Source organism: Opisthocomus hoazin, chromosome 10, assembly GCF_030867145.1.
Source record: "Opisthocomus hoazin isolate bOpiHoa1 chromosome 10, bOpiHoa1.hap1, whole genome shotgun sequence".
In the NCBI taxonomy this organism is placed as follows: Eukaryota; Metazoa; Chordata; class Aves; order Opisthocomiformes; family Opisthocomidae; genus Opisthocomus; species Opisthocomus hoazin.
This window is the reverse complement of record NC_134423.1, coordinates 9,679,766-9,700,445: the sequence shown is the minus strand read 5'-3', so window position 1 is coordinate 9,700,445 and position 20,680 is coordinate 9,679,766. Positions and strand designations below refer to the sequence as shown.

The 20,680-nt window shown below is 37.1% G+C and overlaps 1 protein-coding gene across 3 annotated transcripts in view; it reads left to right on the top strand.

The window, feature by feature from the left end:
* The window catches only part of VPS13C (vacuolar protein sorting 13 homolog C), a 101,345-nt gene that overhangs the window by 13,314 nt on the left and 67,351 nt on the right, over positions 1-20,680 (top strand). For all 3 annotated transcript variants that reach the window (XM_075432016.1, XM_075432015.1, XM_075432017.1), the window contains 18 exons: positions 2,050-2,159; positions 3,011-3,070; positions 3,681-3,740; positions 4,217-4,297; positions 8,884-8,941; positions 9,270-9,397; positions 10,291-10,397; positions 11,066-11,237; positions 11,690-11,752; positions 12,942-13,077; positions 13,642-13,736; positions 15,861-16,003; positions 17,396-17,588; positions 17,725-17,839; positions 18,172-18,308; positions 19,006-19,132; positions 19,760-19,877; positions 20,237-20,366. In XM_075432016.1, coding sequence (XP_075288131.1) covers positions 2,050-2,159; positions 3,011-3,070; positions 3,681-3,740; positions 4,217-4,297; positions 8,884-8,941; positions 9,270-9,397; positions 10,291-10,397; positions 11,066-11,237; positions 11,690-11,752; positions 12,942-13,077; positions 13,642-13,736; positions 15,861-16,003; positions 17,396-17,588; positions 17,725-17,839; positions 18,172-18,308; positions 19,006-19,132; positions 19,760-19,877; positions 20,237-20,366 — 2,033 coding nt within the window. The remainder of the gene's footprint in view (positions 1-2,049; positions 2,160-3,010; positions 3,071-3,680; positions 3,741-4,216; positions 4,298-8,883; positions 8,942-9,269; positions 9,398-10,290; positions 10,398-11,065; positions 11,238-11,689; positions 11,753-12,941; positions 13,078-13,641; positions 13,737-15,860; positions 16,004-17,395; positions 17,589-17,724; positions 17,840-18,171; positions 18,309-19,005; positions 19,133-19,759; positions 19,878-20,236; positions 20,367-20,680) is intronic.

The following is a 20,680-nucleotide window of genomic DNA, read 5'->3' as shown; positions in this document are numbered from 1 at the left end:
GAAGATGTTAATGGGTGGCATGCTTTCATGAAGCTTCGATAAGCAGCTCTGCCCTTTTTTTCTTTATCGGTATTGTGTTGGTTTCTGTTCATAGGGAGTGACAGTTGTGAAGAAATAATAGTTGGGAATGTGAGTTGCATGTAAATTTGATATGTTTTGGTTTCTTCTGAGTTCCTGGCTAACGTTTTTACTTCAGATCAAATGCTCTCATGACTAAAAATAATGTTATGTCATGTTCAAGAGCGAAGTCTTTTCATTTTTAATGGAATCTCCTGAAGCTCTCTGAGCTTTAATAAAGAAAAATATAATTTTTGTAGCAAGATATACAAAGTTATGTATCTGATGTTCAACATGCATTGCATATTTAAAAAGTTACAAACAGTTTAAGTAAGCCAAGAAGTCAAACTTGGAGTGCAACCCTAAGCTCAGTCAAAATCTGTAGTCCTTATTTCTCTCTACTTGGATAGCCATGACTGTTTCTTCAACTTGAGCCATCTGTAGCATTTCCAACAAAAATGTACAAGCTTGGTGGGCATGTTAGTGGCGTTCACTGGATAGCCCCTTTATAATGTGGATACTGAAGAAGACAAGGTAAGCTGTAAAGGTAGCCAGAGAACAAGCAGTTCATCTAGCCATGTTTCAGTAAAACGTTAAGACGCTCAGCCTGAGATAATATTTTTGGAGCTACCTCATTAAATAATGAGGGATTGTAAATATTCCTTCCCGCCTCAGCATGCATACATTTGTCTTGGGTGGAATACTGGCCTTCTGTGTGTATAAAACTTCTGCTACCCTAACTTGTTCAGCTTAAGTTCAAGTATCAGTACATCGCATAGCAGAGTGTGGTGTGGACCTAGCTTAAATGGTGACAGTGTAAGTCCTGTATGGAAGAAATGGATTATTTCACAGAGTAACTATTCATTTTCACTTATGGTATACCAGCTTATTAACTTCCTTAGGCAATGTTGTATGAAAGGCTCTAATGGACTGCTCTTCTCTTGTGCAAGTGTCATCTTTACCTGGTTATTCAGGGGTATTTTGTGCTAAGTTGCACCATCTTACCTATTTGCTTGTTGAAACCTCTCGTTAATTGCTTAGGGACTCATAAGAGAGAACCTTTTACTTTGGAAGGAGTGGGGAGAAGTATATTAAACAAGAACTTGCTGTAAGCTAAACTGTTTTGACTGAAGCTTAGACATAAGTTTGCTCATGATTGTGTTGTGCATACACAGCTAATGTCACATCTTCAGAATATGGATGTACAGAAAAAGGAAAAAATGCAAATATCTCATGTAAATGAGTGGAAACTTAAATGTTAAGTATTCACACTAGAGTAAACGTTTAATTTGCATTAGTGTAGCTGTTGGTGTAGTTAAACTCAAGATGCAACTGCTACGCTGAATGCTACTCTCCTGGTTTCGACTGGGATGGAGTTAATTTTCCTCCCAGTAGCTGCTGTGTTTTGGATTTAGTACCAGAGAAGTGCTGATAACACTGATGTTTTTAGTTGTCGCTAAGAAATCAAGGACTTTTTCCAGTTTCTCATATTCAGCTAATGAGCAGGTGTGGAGGAGCTGGGAGGAAGCACAGCCAGGCAACTAGCCCATGCTGGTCAGTGGAAATATTCTATAGCATAGACGTCTTGCTGAGTTCATGAATGGGGGTTGCCCAGGGCCAGGAATCTGATCTTTCTTGTTTCCGGGAGTTCGAACTTTTCAAGGACTTTGGTCTTTTTGGGGAGTTGCAAAATTCGTGAGTTTGGGGTTCCATGATCGCTGCTTGGAGACTGGCTGCGAATCGGTCATCAGGTGGTGAGGAAATTGTGTTGTGTATAGTTTGTTTTGTGTATTAACATTATTAGTATTAGTATTTACTTTGTCTTATTGAACTGTCTTTAATCAACCCATTAGTTTTCCCATTTGTCTGTTTCTCCTCTTCATCCCACTGTGGGGGGAAGGGGAAGGGTGAGCAAGTGGCTGTTTAGCGCTTAGCTGCTGGCTGCTGGGTTAAACTACAACAGGTGACTTTTTAACTTTTTTTTTTTTTTAGACAAACCAAAGGAGGAGAAGAAAGATACTTTCTTAGAAAAGCTTGCAACTCAAGTTATAAAAAATGTGCAAGTCAAAATCACAGGCATTCATGTTAAATACGAAGATGATGTAAGTATGTGGGAGATATTCTCTTCATTTTAAATTGGACGCCAGTGCAGTCATGATTGTCTAGTCATAAACTGTTACCTGCCACCTTGAAAAAGTTGCTGTGGTTTCTTGTACACCTTAAATAAAATACCTCAGATATGACAGAAGGCCAGAAACATTTTGGATATGTGAAATAGATGTTCTCCCTTGTGCCTTGTCCAGTGGTGCCTTGCTCACTAAATGTGGATGGTGGCTGTTCATCATATGTTACTGTGTGCAGCTGATACAGAGGATTTTTCAGTGTGCTGGGTGAAGTCCAGAAGGGCAGAAACTGGTAGGGTGACAGATGAGTCGGAAGGCAAATAGTTGAAAGCACTTAACTGATAAATGAGAATCTTTATATGAACCAAACTGGTATTATTCTAGCCTGCCTCCATCTTCCTTTCGGAAAATGATAAAGCAGTTTGTGTTGGGATAACTGCATGTAAAAAACAGCACTGGATATCAAGAATTTCTCAAACCTATTTTGGGACTGTTTTCAGAGACATTACATTTAAAAAGATAGGAAGAATGGAAGTCATAAAGTTGATACAGCTGACTGAGAAGTGGTACCTGTAGTTCTTAGTTCTTTCCTGTATGAATATTTTAGAAGCCAAAAGGAAATTTTCAGCCTGAATGGAAGTCCTAGGTCTTTACACTACAGCCATATTAGTTTTGACCCAACTTAAGGGCTTCCAAGAATGCTTCATATAGAATAATTAAGCAAAGGAAGACCCTCAAAACAGCTCAGTATTTCAGTCAGCTTTAATTAAATGATGCATCTCTGTTTGCAGCAAGAGAAGTAAATAGCTGTTCTTTTTCTATTTTTGTAGATCACAGATCCACAGTGTCCGATTTCCTTGGGAATGACATTGGGCGAGCTTAGTTTACTGGTATTGTGTGTGTGCATGCGTGTTCTTATGTTTCCAATTTACTTATCTTTGGTGTAGCAGAAAGGAGAAGTAATGTGTTAGTATGATCTCATGACAGCACGCATACAGCTGGAAGTGAAGACAATCTTTTATTCATGCAAATAGTACTTGACGTTTGTGCAAGCAGAAGGGAAGACTAATGAGAAACATCGCACTTTCAGAGACTACTGATTTATTCTTATGATTCAAGTGGTCTTTAAAACTGAATATGTTTACTTTCATAGGGCAGGTTGTTTCTAAGCCTAATAAATAAATTAGGGCAAACATTTCATCCTGGTGATAAAGAGCGTGGTATTTTGCTACACCTTTTGAGAAATGGAGGGAGAAAATTTCAGCTAACCTGTTTTCCATAGATGTTCAGGATTTTATGGGGAGGGTAAGGAGTTGAATATCAAAATAAAGTGACAAATTTTATATTGGATTTTTGACTGTGCATATGCAGTCTAGAGAAACTGGCTTCTGTAATCAGGTAGCACTGAAATGATGCATTCTGTGCTTGGAAGTATAGGATAAAACTGCAAATGTGTTAAATAAGGTGCACAGAATGACTTTTATTACTTTGAACTTTTAGACAACAAATGAGAACTGGACACCTTCTATTCTGAATGAAGCTGCAAAGATAATATACAAGGTAATATGTTTGTTGGTTTTTTTTTCCCCCTACACAAGTGAAGAAAGCAACTGAGCTTGGAGAGAAATAATCTGGGGTTTTAAATAAAAAGTGGAAAAATGGTATGGATTGCTAATTCTCCTGTGTTTTTTTTTTTTATTTTTTATTTTGTTGTGTGTTGAAACAGAAGTAGAACCAAAATAACTAGCTTTATAAATAACTAGCAAATGTTGGTTTTGTGCCCCCTCACCCCTGCAATCCAGAGTTGTATTTAACGGAAGTGCATGAACTTATGTTGTCTAAGAACTGACTTTTTAGCAATTCAATTTTCACTTCAAAAATAGTATTATCAGACTAAATACACCTCAATGCTAATGGTGGATTTGCTGTCTAGTCTACTTTCATTTGTTTTCTGTTTTAACAAATGGAAAGCTAAGTTCATAGAGTGGGTTGAATACTTTACATGGAATCTGCTGAATGTTTTCTTTCCTGTGCAGCTTTTGTGCCTGGACAGCCTCAGTGCTTATTGGAACATACAGAGCAAAATGTATTATCATGGCTCCCGCGAACAAATACTGGTAATGTAGGAGAAAATGCATTAAACAGTACTATATTCTATAGCTGTTCTAGTGTCTGAAACTGCACCATACTAATTTCCTCCCCACTCCTCATACCTATGGTCAACTGTGTTCTGATACTGGGGTCATATGTTAATCCATGGCACCTCTGATAGTTAATATTTTTTTGTGAAATCCATGTGTTACCAGTCCCTATACGTTTTAGAAAGTGTCAGAAACTGCCTGTAGAATCACGTTCTATTGGCATATTCATCTTGACTTCATGCTGTTTACGCAGTACTGTTTACTACATATCTGGGCTATATGAGCTAGTACATAGCTACTGTAATGAAAAAGGCAATACTGAGATAGTGAATGAGCATAGAATTAATAAGAATTCAGAATATTAGATATTTATCAGAGCAGGAATTTGTATCACAAGTTACCCAGATTACTTAAACTGCATGGCTGAAATTGACCAATAGAGAGAAATCAGACGGAAGAACAAGATGTTAAAACAAAAAGGTTTTTTTGCTTTTTAATAAACCAAAGCTTACGTAGGTATCCATTGTCAGATTTAAAATAAAAATCGCAGGGGGGCTACTGTAGTCGTTCTTTAAGATAGCAACCCTTATTATGGGTAGTACCTCTGACAAAATTTTGAAGAGCTTTAGTAGAATAGGTTATATGGATGGGTGAATGAGGATGCTATGCTTGACAGGCAGAAGAGGGTCACAGCTATCAATGTGGAACGCACAGTAGGACTGAATAATGAAGACTTTTGAAAATGAGGTTGCGTGGTACATTGCTGAGTTTCAGCATCCATGCAGGGACAGGAATGACTCTCACACATTGATACAGTGCACAGTCGATTCACTTTATTGGTCTGCTTGCGTGGTTATATACATTTTTCATATCTGCACACGTGATCACGCTTATTCGGATAGGCTACAGACATAAATCACACACTGTTCACACGCCCCATATTCCCTTATGATTGGTAACTATGCACTAATGCCAATAGCAACAGACTGCCTCCACGTCCTTGAACACATCTTGTTTTTGCTAACCCACATCATGTTTATTCTTAGCTGTCCTTTCCAGCGGCCTGTCCAGCTATGCTAACTGTTTTGCTTAAGTGGCCTAGACATGTTAACTCTCAAACTACATCGACCCCAACAGTACATAATTAAGACAGACTGTATGGAAAAGATGATGCTGGAAATACTTTTTTTCCGACTTGATGAAGCTAACTCAGGTGAGAGAGAGAAATAGATGGTGGTGCTCCAGTGCAGAAGATGAGAGGCACCATGAGGGCAGTGCGGGTAAATCAAGACAGAACGAGAGGCAGATATCCTAAAATGGTAATTACAGAGAAAGAATAAAAATCAGGTTTGAGGGGGGCTTCCTGGAGGGCTATATCTATTTTTTTTCTGATTCATTCCTGTTTTGAGTTGCTGTTAGCTTGATGAATAGTGGAATACTGCAACTTGTAAAATTGTGTGTGAAGTACTTGTTTTGCTTCCGTTTCATTGTTGTGTTATCCCCTAAGTCTTACTTTCCCAGAAGAGGAACTGGGAACTTTGGCAGTATGAACAGAGCAGTTAGGTAGACATAATTTGTGGCTGAGGGCACACATCCTCTTTCTGTTTGACAGCTGAGGACTTCCGAGTTGCAAAAGCACCATCACTGTGAAGAAGTTTTTCAGATGGCCATTTCGTTCATGTGGTTAAAAGAGCTCATTTTTAGATAATGAGAAACAGTTAGTTATTCTAGTGAGCTGTTGAGTAGTACATTACTGAATATGTTAGGTTCTGAAAGTAAACTTTAGAATGGACTATGAAAAAAAAAAAGTCACTTTGCTTGGAATAGCAGACATCTGATTACTGTTGTCAGTTTGCCTGAATCTCATTTCATGTTACTGTGCAGAAGGTCAGATACACAGTGTAAGTTGTGTGTATATCTGCGTTCTGTTTCTGTTGAGAGTAAGTGCTCTCTGTGCAGAAAAGGTACATTTTTGACCCATTGTGTTTATAAAGGTTATACAGGTGTTGTGTCCTTGTACAATCCTATGTGTTTCCTTTTTTCTTTTGTGCTTGTCTTTTAGAAGTATCTTTATTTTCGTTTTATTCTCTACTTAACAAAATAAACCCTTAACCTGGTGCTAGTATGGAAGGTTGAATCAAAACTTTGAGGCGTTTAAAAACCAGCCAATCATTTAATGTTCTTTGAAGCTTGTCTGTTATGTGGAACTTGAAACCTATATCCTTTTATTGTTGTTCTGGTTCCTCTTGTAGGGCACTGTTTATTATCTCAAAATTGGGGTGTAAATTCACTGTATGTAGAAGATGATATGAATATGTTGATTTCTCTTCCTGTCTACAGTCACTTGCTTTGTTCTTTAAATAGCTAAATATTCTCAGAGCACTTCCACTTCTGCTTTTTTAGATTAGCAGAAATGCTTACATGATTTTAATAATAGCCAAGTTACTTTAGCTATGGGACTCTTCAGAATTAACTGTCTATGGATGTCTTCTCTGTTGTATCTCAGCCTGAAGTGAAGTGTAGGTACAGACCAATACACAGTTTGAATTGACAGCAGCAAAAGTCTTAGTGTTTCAAATGTGTCGTTTGGCACTGTTGGGAAAGGTCCATTGTGAATCAGCCCTTGACATGCTTGTGGGCAGACGGCTTTGTGGGCTTTCCTGGCGCTGTCTGGTGGCTCAGATCTCAGTCCTTTTCAAGGAGACTTCAACTTACTATTGACTAAGCTGCTGGTGAAAATGCTGATGTGGTCTTGTTGAACTTTAGTTTTATGTATCGGGAAGTACCACTTTCTGTTCCATCATTAATCAAGTTTTTAACAGGTTCTTCCTGAAAGATTTGGGAACTTTGCCTGCCATAACTGTAAAATGGAGTTGCCTGTTCCCAAAACCTGTGGCGTGTCCTGCATGTAAACTTGTCTTTGAGTGCTGAGGCAGAGAATTCCAGTGTAGCCAGTAGTCTCCACTATTCTGACTACCTGTTAGTTTCAAGCATCTCACCACTTGCAGTTTTTCCAGTTCTTGAAATCCTCAGCAATTTGGGTGCTGTGTACTAGTATCACTTTGCATATTGGCATCATCTCTATTTGGATTTTTTGCACCTTTTGACTGTTTGGTGACTTCTGTTAGTTTAATTTTCTCAATTGTGATTAGTCGTGTTTGTGTCCTTGTGCCTGAAAGGGGAAGAGAGGGAGAGCAGGAATAAGCTCAGAGCATGTCTGAGAAGAATTAAAGAAGCACAGGGAAAGAGTGGAATTCATCATGGGCATAAGATTACTTGTTTAAATCTTCTCTCCCACTTGTTAAGTCCTCTCTGCTTCAGAATTTCGAAACCAATACAGGAACTGAACAAATAGCAAATACCGTGTCTTGTTTAGGAACGTCATCGGTATTAAATATCTGAATAAATTTCATATGTAATTTTTAGTGTAGCTTGTTTCCTGGAAAGCTAGGCCTTCCATCCAGGCAGACTGTTTTGGTGTTATTTTTAAGCAGCATTATCAGGAAATCAGATTTATCATAGTAGCTAATTAGTTTCTGTTGTAGTAAGAATAAGCTGTTTAATCTGAAGCAATCTGTTACTTTCATACAGCAGTCCATATTTGAATAACATAAGTATATGACTGGTTGTGAGATTTGCTGTTTTATGCTTAATTGCATTGAAATTTAGCTTTTATTGATATAGATCAGCTGACAGGGAATTTTTTAATGAGAAAGTGTACCTTTTATAAAAGACAAACCAGTTTTTAAATAAGGAACTGGGAGAAGGATTAGGTTGAAGAAATTTGTAGTTATGAAATATTTTCCTTCTAAAAACAGCTCTGAATATTGATAGTCTTTATAAAGACTACCACTGGGAACAAGCACTTCATCTGCCTTCATGTTGATAGCTAATATGTACATCTTCTTAAAAGCAGGCCTCCTTCAACTGATTTGTGCCATTGCAAGTGTGAAACTGGATAAAACATTTGGGCATGAATGTAACATTCTCAATAAATTGCCGAACTATGATAGCATCAGACAGACCTCATTCTGAATTAAGACTTGGTTCTAGCATCATAATTCTCAGGCCTCTCGGGCTGTTCTGTTATTTTCCTGACTACTTTCTGTCTTACATTCCTCTCGTGCCTGCACAATACCAGAAGGCTCAAGTGGCCTCCTTATGTGCTAAAAATGAGGACGAGTAGAATGTGCGTGGATGCTCTTGGTACCTTGAAGGAGTTTAAAAGCAAATGCTGCATCTATTATGCTGCATGTTGGAGTGTACATATGAGCTATATGTTTCTAATTTAACACACATCAGTTGTTACTGCAAGATTTAGACAGAAGCTGAATCAAAACTGTACTAACCTTCCACTTGATAGGAGAAACTTAGAATTCTTTTTAATCTGGTGTATTTAAACACTTTGTGCTTAAGTACTTGTGCTGTATTACCTTTCTCATTTAGGGGGAGGAGCCCTTGCAAAATACTTGTGAACTTAAATTCATCTACTCAAAACTTAGAGAACTGTAAGCAAGTTATACTCTTCAGCAGTTGCTAGACAGTATCGCATTCCTTTACAGGAGCAGCTGAAAAGAGGAATTCCATGTAGTGGCAACCAGCCGCAAGACTACCAGTATAGTAAGTAAGCCAGGAATGAGTGAATATAGACTGTTCTGGTCATGCTGGCGTACAACAGCCTGACCTGATCGTGCAGGCATGCCCTTACTAACTTTATTTTACAAACACCTGAACATAATAGAAAATATTAGAGCTTATATGCTTTTTGACTACTGCTGGGTTATCTTAATTTTTGGTAAGAATTGCACCCTGATTCTGTGGGTCTTGAGCGTATGCGTTATCAGTACAACGTGGTTGATACATCAGGCTGTGGAAATAAGTACTTTAAGATCACTTTCCCTGCTTTAATAGTAAACACAAAATTAATCTCAATTTTTTTATCTTTAAGTTTTTAGACCAGTATCAGCCTCTGCAAGACTGTATATCAACCCATATGCAGAACTAGAATTAAAAACTCCCAAACTTGATTGTAGTGTAGAAGTACAGAGAATCGTCATTGAATTCACTAAGCCACAGGTAAGTTGGCTTGGTATCTGTTATCACCTATTTCAGAGTTTGTGATGAACTATAGGATTTTTTTTGTTGGAAAATATTGTTCTTTTAGAATTTTCTGCTTATATGCGAGTAGACTGTCTAAACTGTTTAGCAGTAACGGTGGGAAAAGTGTAGGATCATTTTCTCTTTGTGTAACAGTTGCTTCCTGGTGCTGGATCCTGACATTGACCCTGTTATCTGTGGACCCTCTAGGGACCAGCTGATCTGTATTCAGCCCTTCCAATAGCATTCCTTTTGCACAGAGAATGGAATCATTCTTATGAGTAGCCCTTATCTTATAAAACTAGAAGCCAACATTATAACTGCAGAGATGCCAAGATGCAAGCAAGGGTGGGAGTGAATGGAGTGTGCTGGATTTGGCAACAAAGCCTGCTGAGGTATCAAGGAACGAATTTAGACAGCTCCCCAGCAATGTTAGTGTTTTCATTTATTCAGTGCTAATTTACAATTAGCTTGCTAGACAGCTTTTTAGTGCTTATTGATGTCAGAGTGCAAATCTGAGTTTGGAACAGTACCAGTAAAGTTAACTAATGCAAAGGCAGTTCTAAAATTGGGGAAAATGTGTGTTGGAAATGAAGAGAATACAGTTGGTTTGAGAAGGCTTGGGACTTCGTGCTGAGTGGGCTAACAAAAGTACCAGTTGGTTTTGTGCTTGAAGGAAACCAGAAGTTGATATGGTGGTGTCCTTTGAGGGCTGGGTAAAGTTGGTCCACTTTTACACACTAATGAAAATGTGTAGGCTTAAATTTCTGTATAGTTTGGGGAATACTGAGGACCGTGGTGTACATGTACTTTAAACACTGCATGCAACAAAATCTGGACCTCTGCTAAGAAGCTTGTTTTTGTGTGTTTAGTACCTCAGCATGATAGACCTTCTGGAGTCCGTAGATTACATGGTTCGCAATGCACCATACAGGAGATTTAGGCCAGACGTATCTCTCCATAAAAATGCCAGACAATGGTAAGCTGTGTATGTTAGTGCATTCTTGGGGAGATGCTGGAGTCCTCTCCAGTCTCTTCATTCTCCTTTGTGGTTAAATGTAGTTTTAAAACCAGATCACATGTATCATTAGGACTTCCACAGAGCTTTGCTTAGCCAAGTAAAAAAGACTTGCAGAAGAGAACATGTGAAAGAAAGAAGTGATGAAAATCTGACTTGCAAAGCTAACCCTGGTCCCCAGAATCTCTTAAAAAAATGCCAATGTTCTCTGTAGAGGTTAGCGTATAATTTTAGAAAGACTAAAGAAAAAAGTTAGCAAGTGTATTACAAGGGAACCATGTATGTTGACTGTAATTTTTATTTCTTAAAGTTTTGAGCTGATGCTCATTTCTGTGTATTATTTTCTAAGTACTCACTGATGCTGATTATCAAAGTTCTTAAGTGTACCTAGTGCTATTACAGGCCAAATCTGCAAACATGCTGAAGTCAATAGAGGATGTAGACTTACAGTACTTCAGACATTAAATGTAAACCCTCAGTCCAGTTTTCAGAAGTGGTGTTGAAGCCATTAACTTTTTTATAAGGAAAGTTACTCAAATGACAAGTGGTAAACAAAGTGTTTGCATATTAATAAGCTACATCTGCATAAATGAAATGTGAAGTTGCTCACAAGCGTGGAATTCTTGTAGGTGGAAATATGCGGGTAACAGTGTCCTTGAAGTTCACATCAGAAGATACACTCGTATGTGGTCGTGGAGTAACATAAAACAACATAGGCAGCTTCTGAAGAGTTACAAAAATGTGTACAAGAGCAAGTTGACACAGAGTAAATTGTCGGAAGAAACACAGAGGCAAATTCAGGTATGTGTTTTTCCTCTTTGGATAAAATATATTTTGATCCCTTTACTAAATAAGTCTTTAAATATATATGGTGGTAATCAAGGTTGGTGGTTTTATGGCAGCACAAGAGTTCTGTGGAAATACTGTTTTAATCTGAAGTTCAGTGCATCCTGTTGTGGAAAGAAAATACTAGTAGAGTGCCATTTAAATAAACCCTTTTTGCTTGCAGATTAATGAACTTTGATGGATTTAATGCAGTGAAAAATTGATCTATTTAAAAATATAAATTGGACTTCCTAACATGAGGTTTGATCTTGTAGTGACCTTCTGTGGGAGGTGTACCTTTGAAAGAAAGAAGCAGGTCTAGAAAGAAGTTGGAATGTAAATGTGAAGGAGCTGGTAGAGAATTTGTAGTGGTGAACCTTTCCTAAATGTGTTTGAGAGGCAAATGATTTCTTCATACATTTTTACAGGACCTAGAAAGAAAGCTTGATGTCTTCAATATAATCTTAGCAAGACAACAAGCACAAGTTGAGGTAAGAAATAATTTTTGTTCAAAGAAATTGTAACACTTCAGGTAGGATGGTTCTGTCACGATAATATCTTGAAAAAATCTGTGCTGACGAGTATGATAGAATGGGGAGGTGGGAAGGCATTCCTGTCCTTCCAGGACACGAGTAAATCAATTTCCAAATGGGAAACCAGTTCCAAAAACCTGCCAGTGTGTGTGCGCACAGTTTTACTGCTACCCACTTTGTACCACTCAGGCAATTGTCTAAAGGTAATGATTTAACGATTCTTTTCTTCCTGTGACTTCTGTTATTTCAAGACTGGTTCTGCAGCCGTTCAAGATCAAACATGTACAGTGGTCCTATCCTACCTATGCCTTTAGATACTCTCTTTGTAGGGGACAGCTGATGTAATTAAAAAACAACTCTGAAAGACTTGTTACAAGGTAGATGAAGTCTTTAGCTGCATTTTATTTTGGAAATCATTTGTGACAGTTAACAAGGAGTTGCAAGTTATAACATCACAAGAAGTGTTGCATCTGCAGTTAAGATCAAAAACATCTAGCACACTGCAGGCAAGCTCAGAATGGTTGTCTCGTGAGAAGTGTGCTGCGGGTGGCTGTTTTCCTAAAAGGAAAATTAACCTCTGTAGTTGCATCATGTAATTACTGTTCATGCCAGTGCAGCCTCAGCATTTGTCTAGACATCTGGAATGTGTGTAAAATAAAGATGAAAAATTAATAATGATGTAACTGGTTTTTGAGATGTTTGTGGTCAGACCTTGATTTTTAAAATGCAAAGCGAAGTCTGAGTTGAATACAAATTAAAATTTTTAAATACGTGCAGTGGTACAGGATCAGCCTCCAGGTTTATTACTACTGGGTTTAAGGAATGTAACTGCTGCTTTGCATACTCTTAAATACTATCTTTTCATGTGTTTCCTGCCTTTTTGTAGTCTAAATGCTAGTGAAATGCGTAGAGAAAGGCCGTCCAACCTAACACATGCTTATTTCCCCCCTGCACGCCCTCTGCTTCCCCCTCCCATCCTCTTTTTGCTTCTGTCTATTGAGTCAAAGTGCTATTAATCCCTTACGGGGTGGTGGTGCTGTCCGTCGTTTAAATGTCTGTTCAGTATGCATACATACATGCATTATTTACAGAAAAATAAAATATATAGTAATTCTGTCAATTATGTATTTTAATGTCTGGTTTGTAGACAATCAGATCCGGACAAAAACTACCAAAGAAGAAAACCACTGAAGTAGAAAAAAAAGGTGGAGGATGGTTTGGTGGTTTCTGGGGTAGAAGAGAATCTAGAAAGAAGGAAGATGAAGAATCACCGGTTCCTGAAAGTAGGTGTAGACTGTAATGCACTAACTTCTACAGAGACTTTATGTTTTTTTTTATATACATTAAGAAGGAAGTTGTAGTATGTTTTGCTTCCTACTATGCAGGAGAGAGTATGGCATAAAAAGTACAATGCACTATTGATCTGTTTTATAGTATTACTTACTGTTTAATGAATATTGAGTCGGCAAATAAGGCATACTTCTGAAATGGCTGTAAGCATTTCAGAGCCCTGGTAAGGAGAAGAGTATCAAGTTTATAGCTGTAGTGTAATAGGTGACGACTGGAATACTGTGTTGTGATGATTTGCTGTATGGACATAAATTCTGGGAATTATGGGTACTCCTGTAATACAAATTATATTCATTTGTGTGCTATGTTTGTAATGCCATATACAAAGACTGCTTTTGTGTGCTTTTGTGCAACATGGAACTTAGTGCAATATGAAGGATCAAAGGAGATAAGCTTAATGTGTCAGCAGAACTTAAGTACAGTAGAAAACAAATGGGTGGAAAAATGCTTATTGTTACTAATTAAAGTGCAAGTTCTTGTGGGTTTTTGGTTTTTAGCTATTGATGAACTAATGACACCAGAAGAGAAAGCTAAGCTTTTTACTGCTATTGGATATAGTGACAGCTCCCATCACCTTTCCTTACCAAAGCAGGTAAGCAAATTCTTATGGGGATTGCTTAAAAAAAAGCAAAACAACAAAAAACACTTGAACAAAACGAACCAAACAAAAAATCCTTTTCTGATGCATGTTATCCTTAAGATAAGCAGTAGAATGTGTGTCAGTGCAAGTCAAAACCATGCTGAATGTACAAATAAGATTAAAAAAAACTATTCAGGAAAACACGAAGAATGGCTAATCTTTTCTTTGGTGCTCTTCTGGCTTGTGCATAATCCTAATCTGGAGTGATTTAGAAGTGACAGAAGCTGGATGATAGATACCTATTTGCAGCTTGGGGAGAACAGAAAAGAAATGAAAAAGGATTCCATGGTAGCTTTATCATTTCATCTTTTTCTTGCTACCTGTTGTGGAGAAAACTGAATTAGTCTGTATAGTGGTCTTGTTTTGTTTTCTTTAAAAAGTCCAAAGTCTGTTTGATTCTGATAAATGGATCATTGTTTATATAAAGATGAATGTTAGCGTGTGGTTATTTCCTGTTTGACCCAATGTTTATAACTTTCAGGAATGCTTTTGTTAGAAGGATCATGTTATGTTTCTATTAAAATGTTTGTTGTAATGATTAATATCAGATTTCAGTTGTAACACTTTTTTCTGCTACACAAAGGAAAGCATAAAATTAAAAAAAACATTTTTGTGACAGATATTTTTTGGCTTGTTAAGCAAAGGAATGAAAGACAAAGCTTTACAGGTACAGTATCATTGAAAGGGCTTATAGGAAAAAAGCGAGAAAGTAGGCAACTAAGAGTGTGAAATGGTAAGGTTTCTCTTGGTATACTTATTTTCTGTGAGCACTATTACATTGTTGTCTTAAATCTTAACATAACTGGTGGTTCTACTTCAAGTTGCTCATCACTTACAGAAGTGCTCTGTGCATTAAGACTTTCTTTCGAGGAAGATGTTGTCTCTTCTCCCAGCAGACCCTTCCACTCCCCAACCCAACCCTCCAACTTTCCAACCTTGTTTATTTTTGTTAAATTTAATTATCATAAGCTTACATGTGCCTCACATGGGCAAGTTCAGAATTGTTTGAGTGGCAACATGGAGGCCTGTGTGCTGTTGTATGAACTTGTGTTTCTGTCAAATTAAAAAGAGCAGAGCAGCAGCAAGCATCTGTTACCAACGAAGAGGAGACACAGCCCAAACAGTGCCCTGTACTGGTGCTTTTTTTTCCCTCTGTTTCACATTCCTTGTTTACCTGTCTAGAAACTAAATTTCCATTTTTAATTCAGACACATTAAGTGTAACGGTGCTGTCGTCTCTCTCAGTACTCTGAAGAAAGAGGCAAGCTCCAAATTCAGATAGGACGTATTACTTGATTCTTCTTAAGTTGCAGATGGACAGTCATAAAATGGTACATGTTTCAGGAAGCCAAAACCCTTTCTTGTCAATGTTGAGACATGAAACTTAGCAGCAAGAACAGCAAATTCAGTGTCTTCTAAAATGTAGTTATTTAATGGGATTATGATGATTGTGTGTGTTGATCTTACTAGCTCTTTACTGAGTGTAGTTTAACTACGCTTGCTTTCATGGCTTAAAAGACTTCCCTGAAACATGAAAAGAGATACAGACTATATCTGCTCTGCATTTGTTGAATTGCACTATTTTATGTTAAAGAAATGACTGATAAGGGTTGAAAGAAACTAAAGACTCTATACTTCACTTCCTACATGGAATTGTTTATGTTGGAAAGGGCCTTGAAGACCAAGTCCAGCACTGCCAAGTCCACCACTAGACCATGTCCTTCAGCGCCACATCTACACGTCTTTTAAATACCTCCAGGGATGGTGACTCCACCACTTCCCTGGGAAGCCTTTTCCAATGCTTGACAACCCTTTCGGTGAATAAATTTTTCCTAATATCCCAATCTAAACTGCCCCTGGTGCAAGTTGAGGTTGTTTCCTCTTGTCCTATCAGTTGTTACTTGGGAGAAGAGACCGACAGCTACCTTGCTACACCTGCTTCGGGATATGTTTCTTACCTTAGTGAACTGGAATAGCTTTAAATACCACATTTCATTAGATTTGTTTAAATTAGGAGTTCTGAAATATTATTCGTATCAAGATGACTAATTTCAATTTTCTCTGTTCTTCTCACTAGTATGTTGCCCACGTTGTGACACTGAAGCTCTTAAGCACTTCTCTTACAATTAAAGAAGACAACAATGTGGCAGAAACTCTTAAAGTACAGATAATTGATCTGAGTACCAAAATATCACAGCGCCCAGGAGCACAAGCCATTAAGTAATTGGATTAGTATTTACTTTTTGTAGAAACATCTTCTGCCCCCTGCCCCTGACTTCTTGCATCTTTTCTTGGGTAGTTGGGTAGTGCATTGTGTTATATGTTGACTTTTAAATTTATGGGCATTCTGCAATTGCACTCAGTTGAAAAGTTAGTCGCTTAATTTGGTGAATAACATAGCATTCCTTTCTTCATTCTGTTCTGTTTGTTAGTCTTCATAAACAACAATAAACTCTTTCTTGAGTCCAGGTGTTGAAGTGCTCAGAATTACTTTTGGGAAGCTTTACCTGTGCAGTGTGAAATGGTCTGGTTAACACACTTCAGCCAAGCTACTGAATGTGTTGCTTGCTTTCTACAGAAACAAAACTATGTCTGTGTGTTGTGGGTAGATTAACCAGCCCGTAGGAAACGGAGTCCTGCTGGTATTTTAAGAGAGGGTACACCAGAAATATTGAACACAATTTGTTGGATTATAGTCAATGAGTAGATTTTCAGCATCTGGAAAATGAGTCTGTGCATTTTTCGTGCTTTCATTTGCAGTTCCTTCATCTTTGACTTTATACATAAGATCAGCAGCTCAGCTGCTGACTCTTGAAATATACTTGCTGAAAAATGTTTTGGGTAATACTCAAGGTGCAGCCTGAATGCTGCACAAAATGAAAAGAGTTCTAAGAATATTTTACATAAATGCATGTCATATAATTTAGTTGGCAAGACTGAAACAGTAGAACAGATACTTTTGTTGTTTTTTAAGTTTCTAGAAAAATGTGATTAGGTGCCAGGCTTGTGACACTTCTTATGCTCAAACTGTGTTGCCTCCCGAAGTCAGGGATTCTGGTGGTGGAGAACCAGGACCTCAAAATCAGTTTCATATCTAGTAGGTACTTCTAAGGACAAATGAAGCTTGTGTGGTTTGGTGGTGTTCACACAGCTTTCTCGGAGGCATTTTTCTACTTCACTTAACACTATTGCCAGAGAAGCTGTCAGTAAAACATACCCATTTGCACCAAAACAAGTTCATAACTGGTTTTGAAATTAATATGTAACAGTTAACATGCCTACTCTTTTTCACCTGTAGCATAAATATTCTGCCTGCCTTTTCTCTTGCAACTGATTCTCTTAATAAACACGGGCTGTAAGTTGTATTCAGTCCACCTTGCAAATAGCAGAAGGTAAAAAGAAAATAGCACCTTTGTGTTTCTGTGTACAACTTGCCTCTTATGTATTTTTCCAGTTTATTAATGTAACAATTTCTTAACCATGTGGTATGTTAGTCCTGTGAAACTAGTCATGTTTGGCTTTATCAAAGGCTTTCTGATCTTGCTTGACTGTCTTAGATTGAATGGTGTTCTGTATTCTCATTAAATATATTTAACTATTCATCTTCTTTAGGATTGAAGCAAAGCTTGAAAACTGGTATGTTACAGGCCTGAGACAAGAAAACATTGTACCATCTCTTGTGACTTCCATAGGAGATAGCAAGTCTTCTCTACTTAAGATAGAGTTTAATGTTAACCCAGAGGATAGTACTGCTGACCAGAGTCTTACTATTGAATCACAGCCTGTGGAAATAAAATATGATGCAGTGAGTAGTAACCAAAACTCTTGGCTCTTTTTCGGATTCTTTCTCTGCTGTTATCTCTTTGCTCTATCAAGATCTATTTTTTACTGAGTGATTTCTGTGTATATTGATAATTCTTGTCTGTCTTTTTTTTGAAAAGAAAACAATAAATGCAATGGTAGAATTCTTTCAGACAAGTAAGGGAATAGATCTTGAAAGATTAACATCAGCCACATTAATGAAGCTGGAAGAAATCAAGGAAAGAACCGCTACAGGTGAGCTAATAACAAATCTCACCCGAGGTGATCCCTTGAATGTCTTTAAAAGTTTCAATATGGTTTTTCTAACCACCTAGCTTATATTTTGATTGCTGGCCAAATAGTACGATTGGGTTTTTTCCTTGAGTTTTGGACTTGGAGGATTAGTGGTTGTTTTGTGGGGAGAAGCATTGACTTCAGTGAGAAATCAGTAGAGCATTACAAAAGTAAGTCTTTACTCAAGATATGATATCTTTCAGATAGATAGCATCTCTTTAGATGTGGACTGGCACAAACATTTCACTTCTGAATAGTATTTCAGTTTTCATGCCACTTTCTTTTTATTTAAGGATTAGTTCATATTATCGAAATGCGGAAAGTCCTCGACTTGAAGATTAATCTGAAACCTTCCTACCTTGTGGTTCCACAGACGGGTTTCTACCATGAAAAATCAGATCTGCTGATTTTGGACTTTGGTACATTTCAGGTATATAAATGACCTCTCTTAGAAGCTCAGAGAAAGAAAATACTCTTTTCTCTTAACAGCTGTCATCTGAAACTGTCTTGGTTTTGGAAGGAAAAGGTGATCATCTGTGCGAATGTGTCTTAACTTACAGTATTTCTTGCCAAATAAATTTGAGTCAGTAACTTGAGCAATGTTCAGAGCTGTTAATGTGTCTTTGATCAACTTGTACTAGTTAATCTCCCCAGGAAATGTTTTCATTTTGTAGTTGTGATTGTAGTAGCTTATAATTTTCACTTCTTCAGCAAAACACATGAACTTTTGTTTCCTTTTTTCTAAGATGATAGCCTTTTATTAATAGAAGAGAATACAATTTTTCTCTTGGAGTTTGAAAGTTGATTTCCTTGTTCCTGTAAAATTAAAAGATGACAATAGTTCAACTTGATTTTAGCTAAATAGTTTGTTTTAGTTGTACTCCAGCCGTAAATTTGTAAACTAATACGAAAAATCTTTTTGTATAACTTGAATTAAGTGGATGGACAGAAGGAACAAAATTTATACTTATTCTTGATACGTGAAATGTGAAATGAATTAAGATCTCTGTAAGAGTCCAAGTTTCAGTCATAAACTTCTATGGATCACCTTTTTCATCTTTGCTAGAATTAATAGCATTTGTATGTAAGTTTTAGATTTAACTTTATCTTGTCTTTTATGTGTTTAGCTGAACAGCATAAATCAAGGCAGTAGTCAAGCTTCTAGCTTTTCATCTTTAGAGGAGATTATGGACAAAGCTTATGACAAGTTTGATGTGGAAATAAAAAATATGCAACTTCTTTTTGGAAGAACAGGTAACAAAACAACATAGTTACTGTTTATTCAAAAGATTAAGGAGGGCTACCTACCTGTAATAAATATGGATTTTAAAGAAAAAAGGCAAACTAAAACCAATAGTTATCTAACTGATAGATTATAATACACAACTCTGGTATTAAACTGTGAAAAAATTCTTTCTTACTTTCTCTTCAAACAACTGATTGCTTTCTGTTTGGACTTATGTGGCACCTCTCTACTATGATGCCAGCAAGCAACATAAATGCATAGAGCTATTATGTTTTCTGTAGTATGTAGGAAAATACAGCTAAAAATGGCGTTAATATTTCATTTGGACTTAAGTTTATGCAGTCAACAGAATGCTAGGTTATTGTTTTATATCTATCTATTTTTTTTGAAGGGTTGTATGTTCAGATACATCTTTTATCGTAGAATTGGCCTTAAGGCTGCAAAGGCAATATAGTGTTAAGAACTATTGGAAATGGATTCAAAAGCCCTTAAAATACTTTACACAAGTTGTTCTACGTTTCTCTAGTTTGTGAGTGGGTTCTTCAATCTTTTGCAATTTGATTACTTTAATGATACCTTAAATAAAACAATTAGCAAACGATATTTTTTCATGTAAATTGACTGAACGTTTACAGGTGAAGACTGGAAGAAGGCCCGTTTTCAACATCCATCAACTTTGCACATATTAAAGCCTATGGATATTCATGTACAGCTGGCAAAATCGATGGTGGAAAGAGATACCAGGATGGCAAAGTAATATATTAATGTTGAGAGGATTTCTTCTTAATTACTGTGTACTTACAGAAAAGAAAACTGTATTTTCCCCAAAGGTTCAGTTACACTTTATAATTTGAAGGTATTTACTGAAGAAATAGAAGTAGCTTACTACTTTTTACAAAAGCTTTTTTGGCTAGTAGTTCCCTGGTCACCTTCACTGGTTACTAACTAGACTGTTTAAACTGAGTCCAACACCTGTTTTTAATGCGGAATCATTAGCTTTACTGTGATGTGGTATTTATATAGAAGTATATTTATGTATGAGTATTGGTGAGATTTAAATCAAGAATTAGTGTGTAGTTTATTGTCTTAATTTTTTTTTTTTTTTTTAAAAGGTTTAAGGTGTCAGGAGGACTTCCTTTGGTGCATGTCAGACTCTCTGACCAGAAAATCAAGGCGATTTTTGATCTGATTGACAGCATTCCATTGCCTCAGAAGTCATCTGTGTTAATTCCAAGCACGAAGGTAAGCTGACTATGACTCAGAAAACTGAAATAAAAACAATTACGTCACTGAAGTGGTCATTGCAAGTGTGAATTCCTGCTGATGTTTTCACTTAAAATAAGAGAGATGTTGCTAAGCTGAGTTAGGCAAAGTGTCTTCTTTATGACTTGCCATCAGAACATGCTGGGCTTATTCAAGCAAGGCTAGCTTAGCCTTTGTCATTCTCCTGCTGGTTTCATTAGAAGTATTGGCAAAAATGACCTTTCTAAGTAATATGGGGGAGGCAAGGTAAAACATGCATCATCAGCAGAAAATATGACTGAAAGTACCAAGTT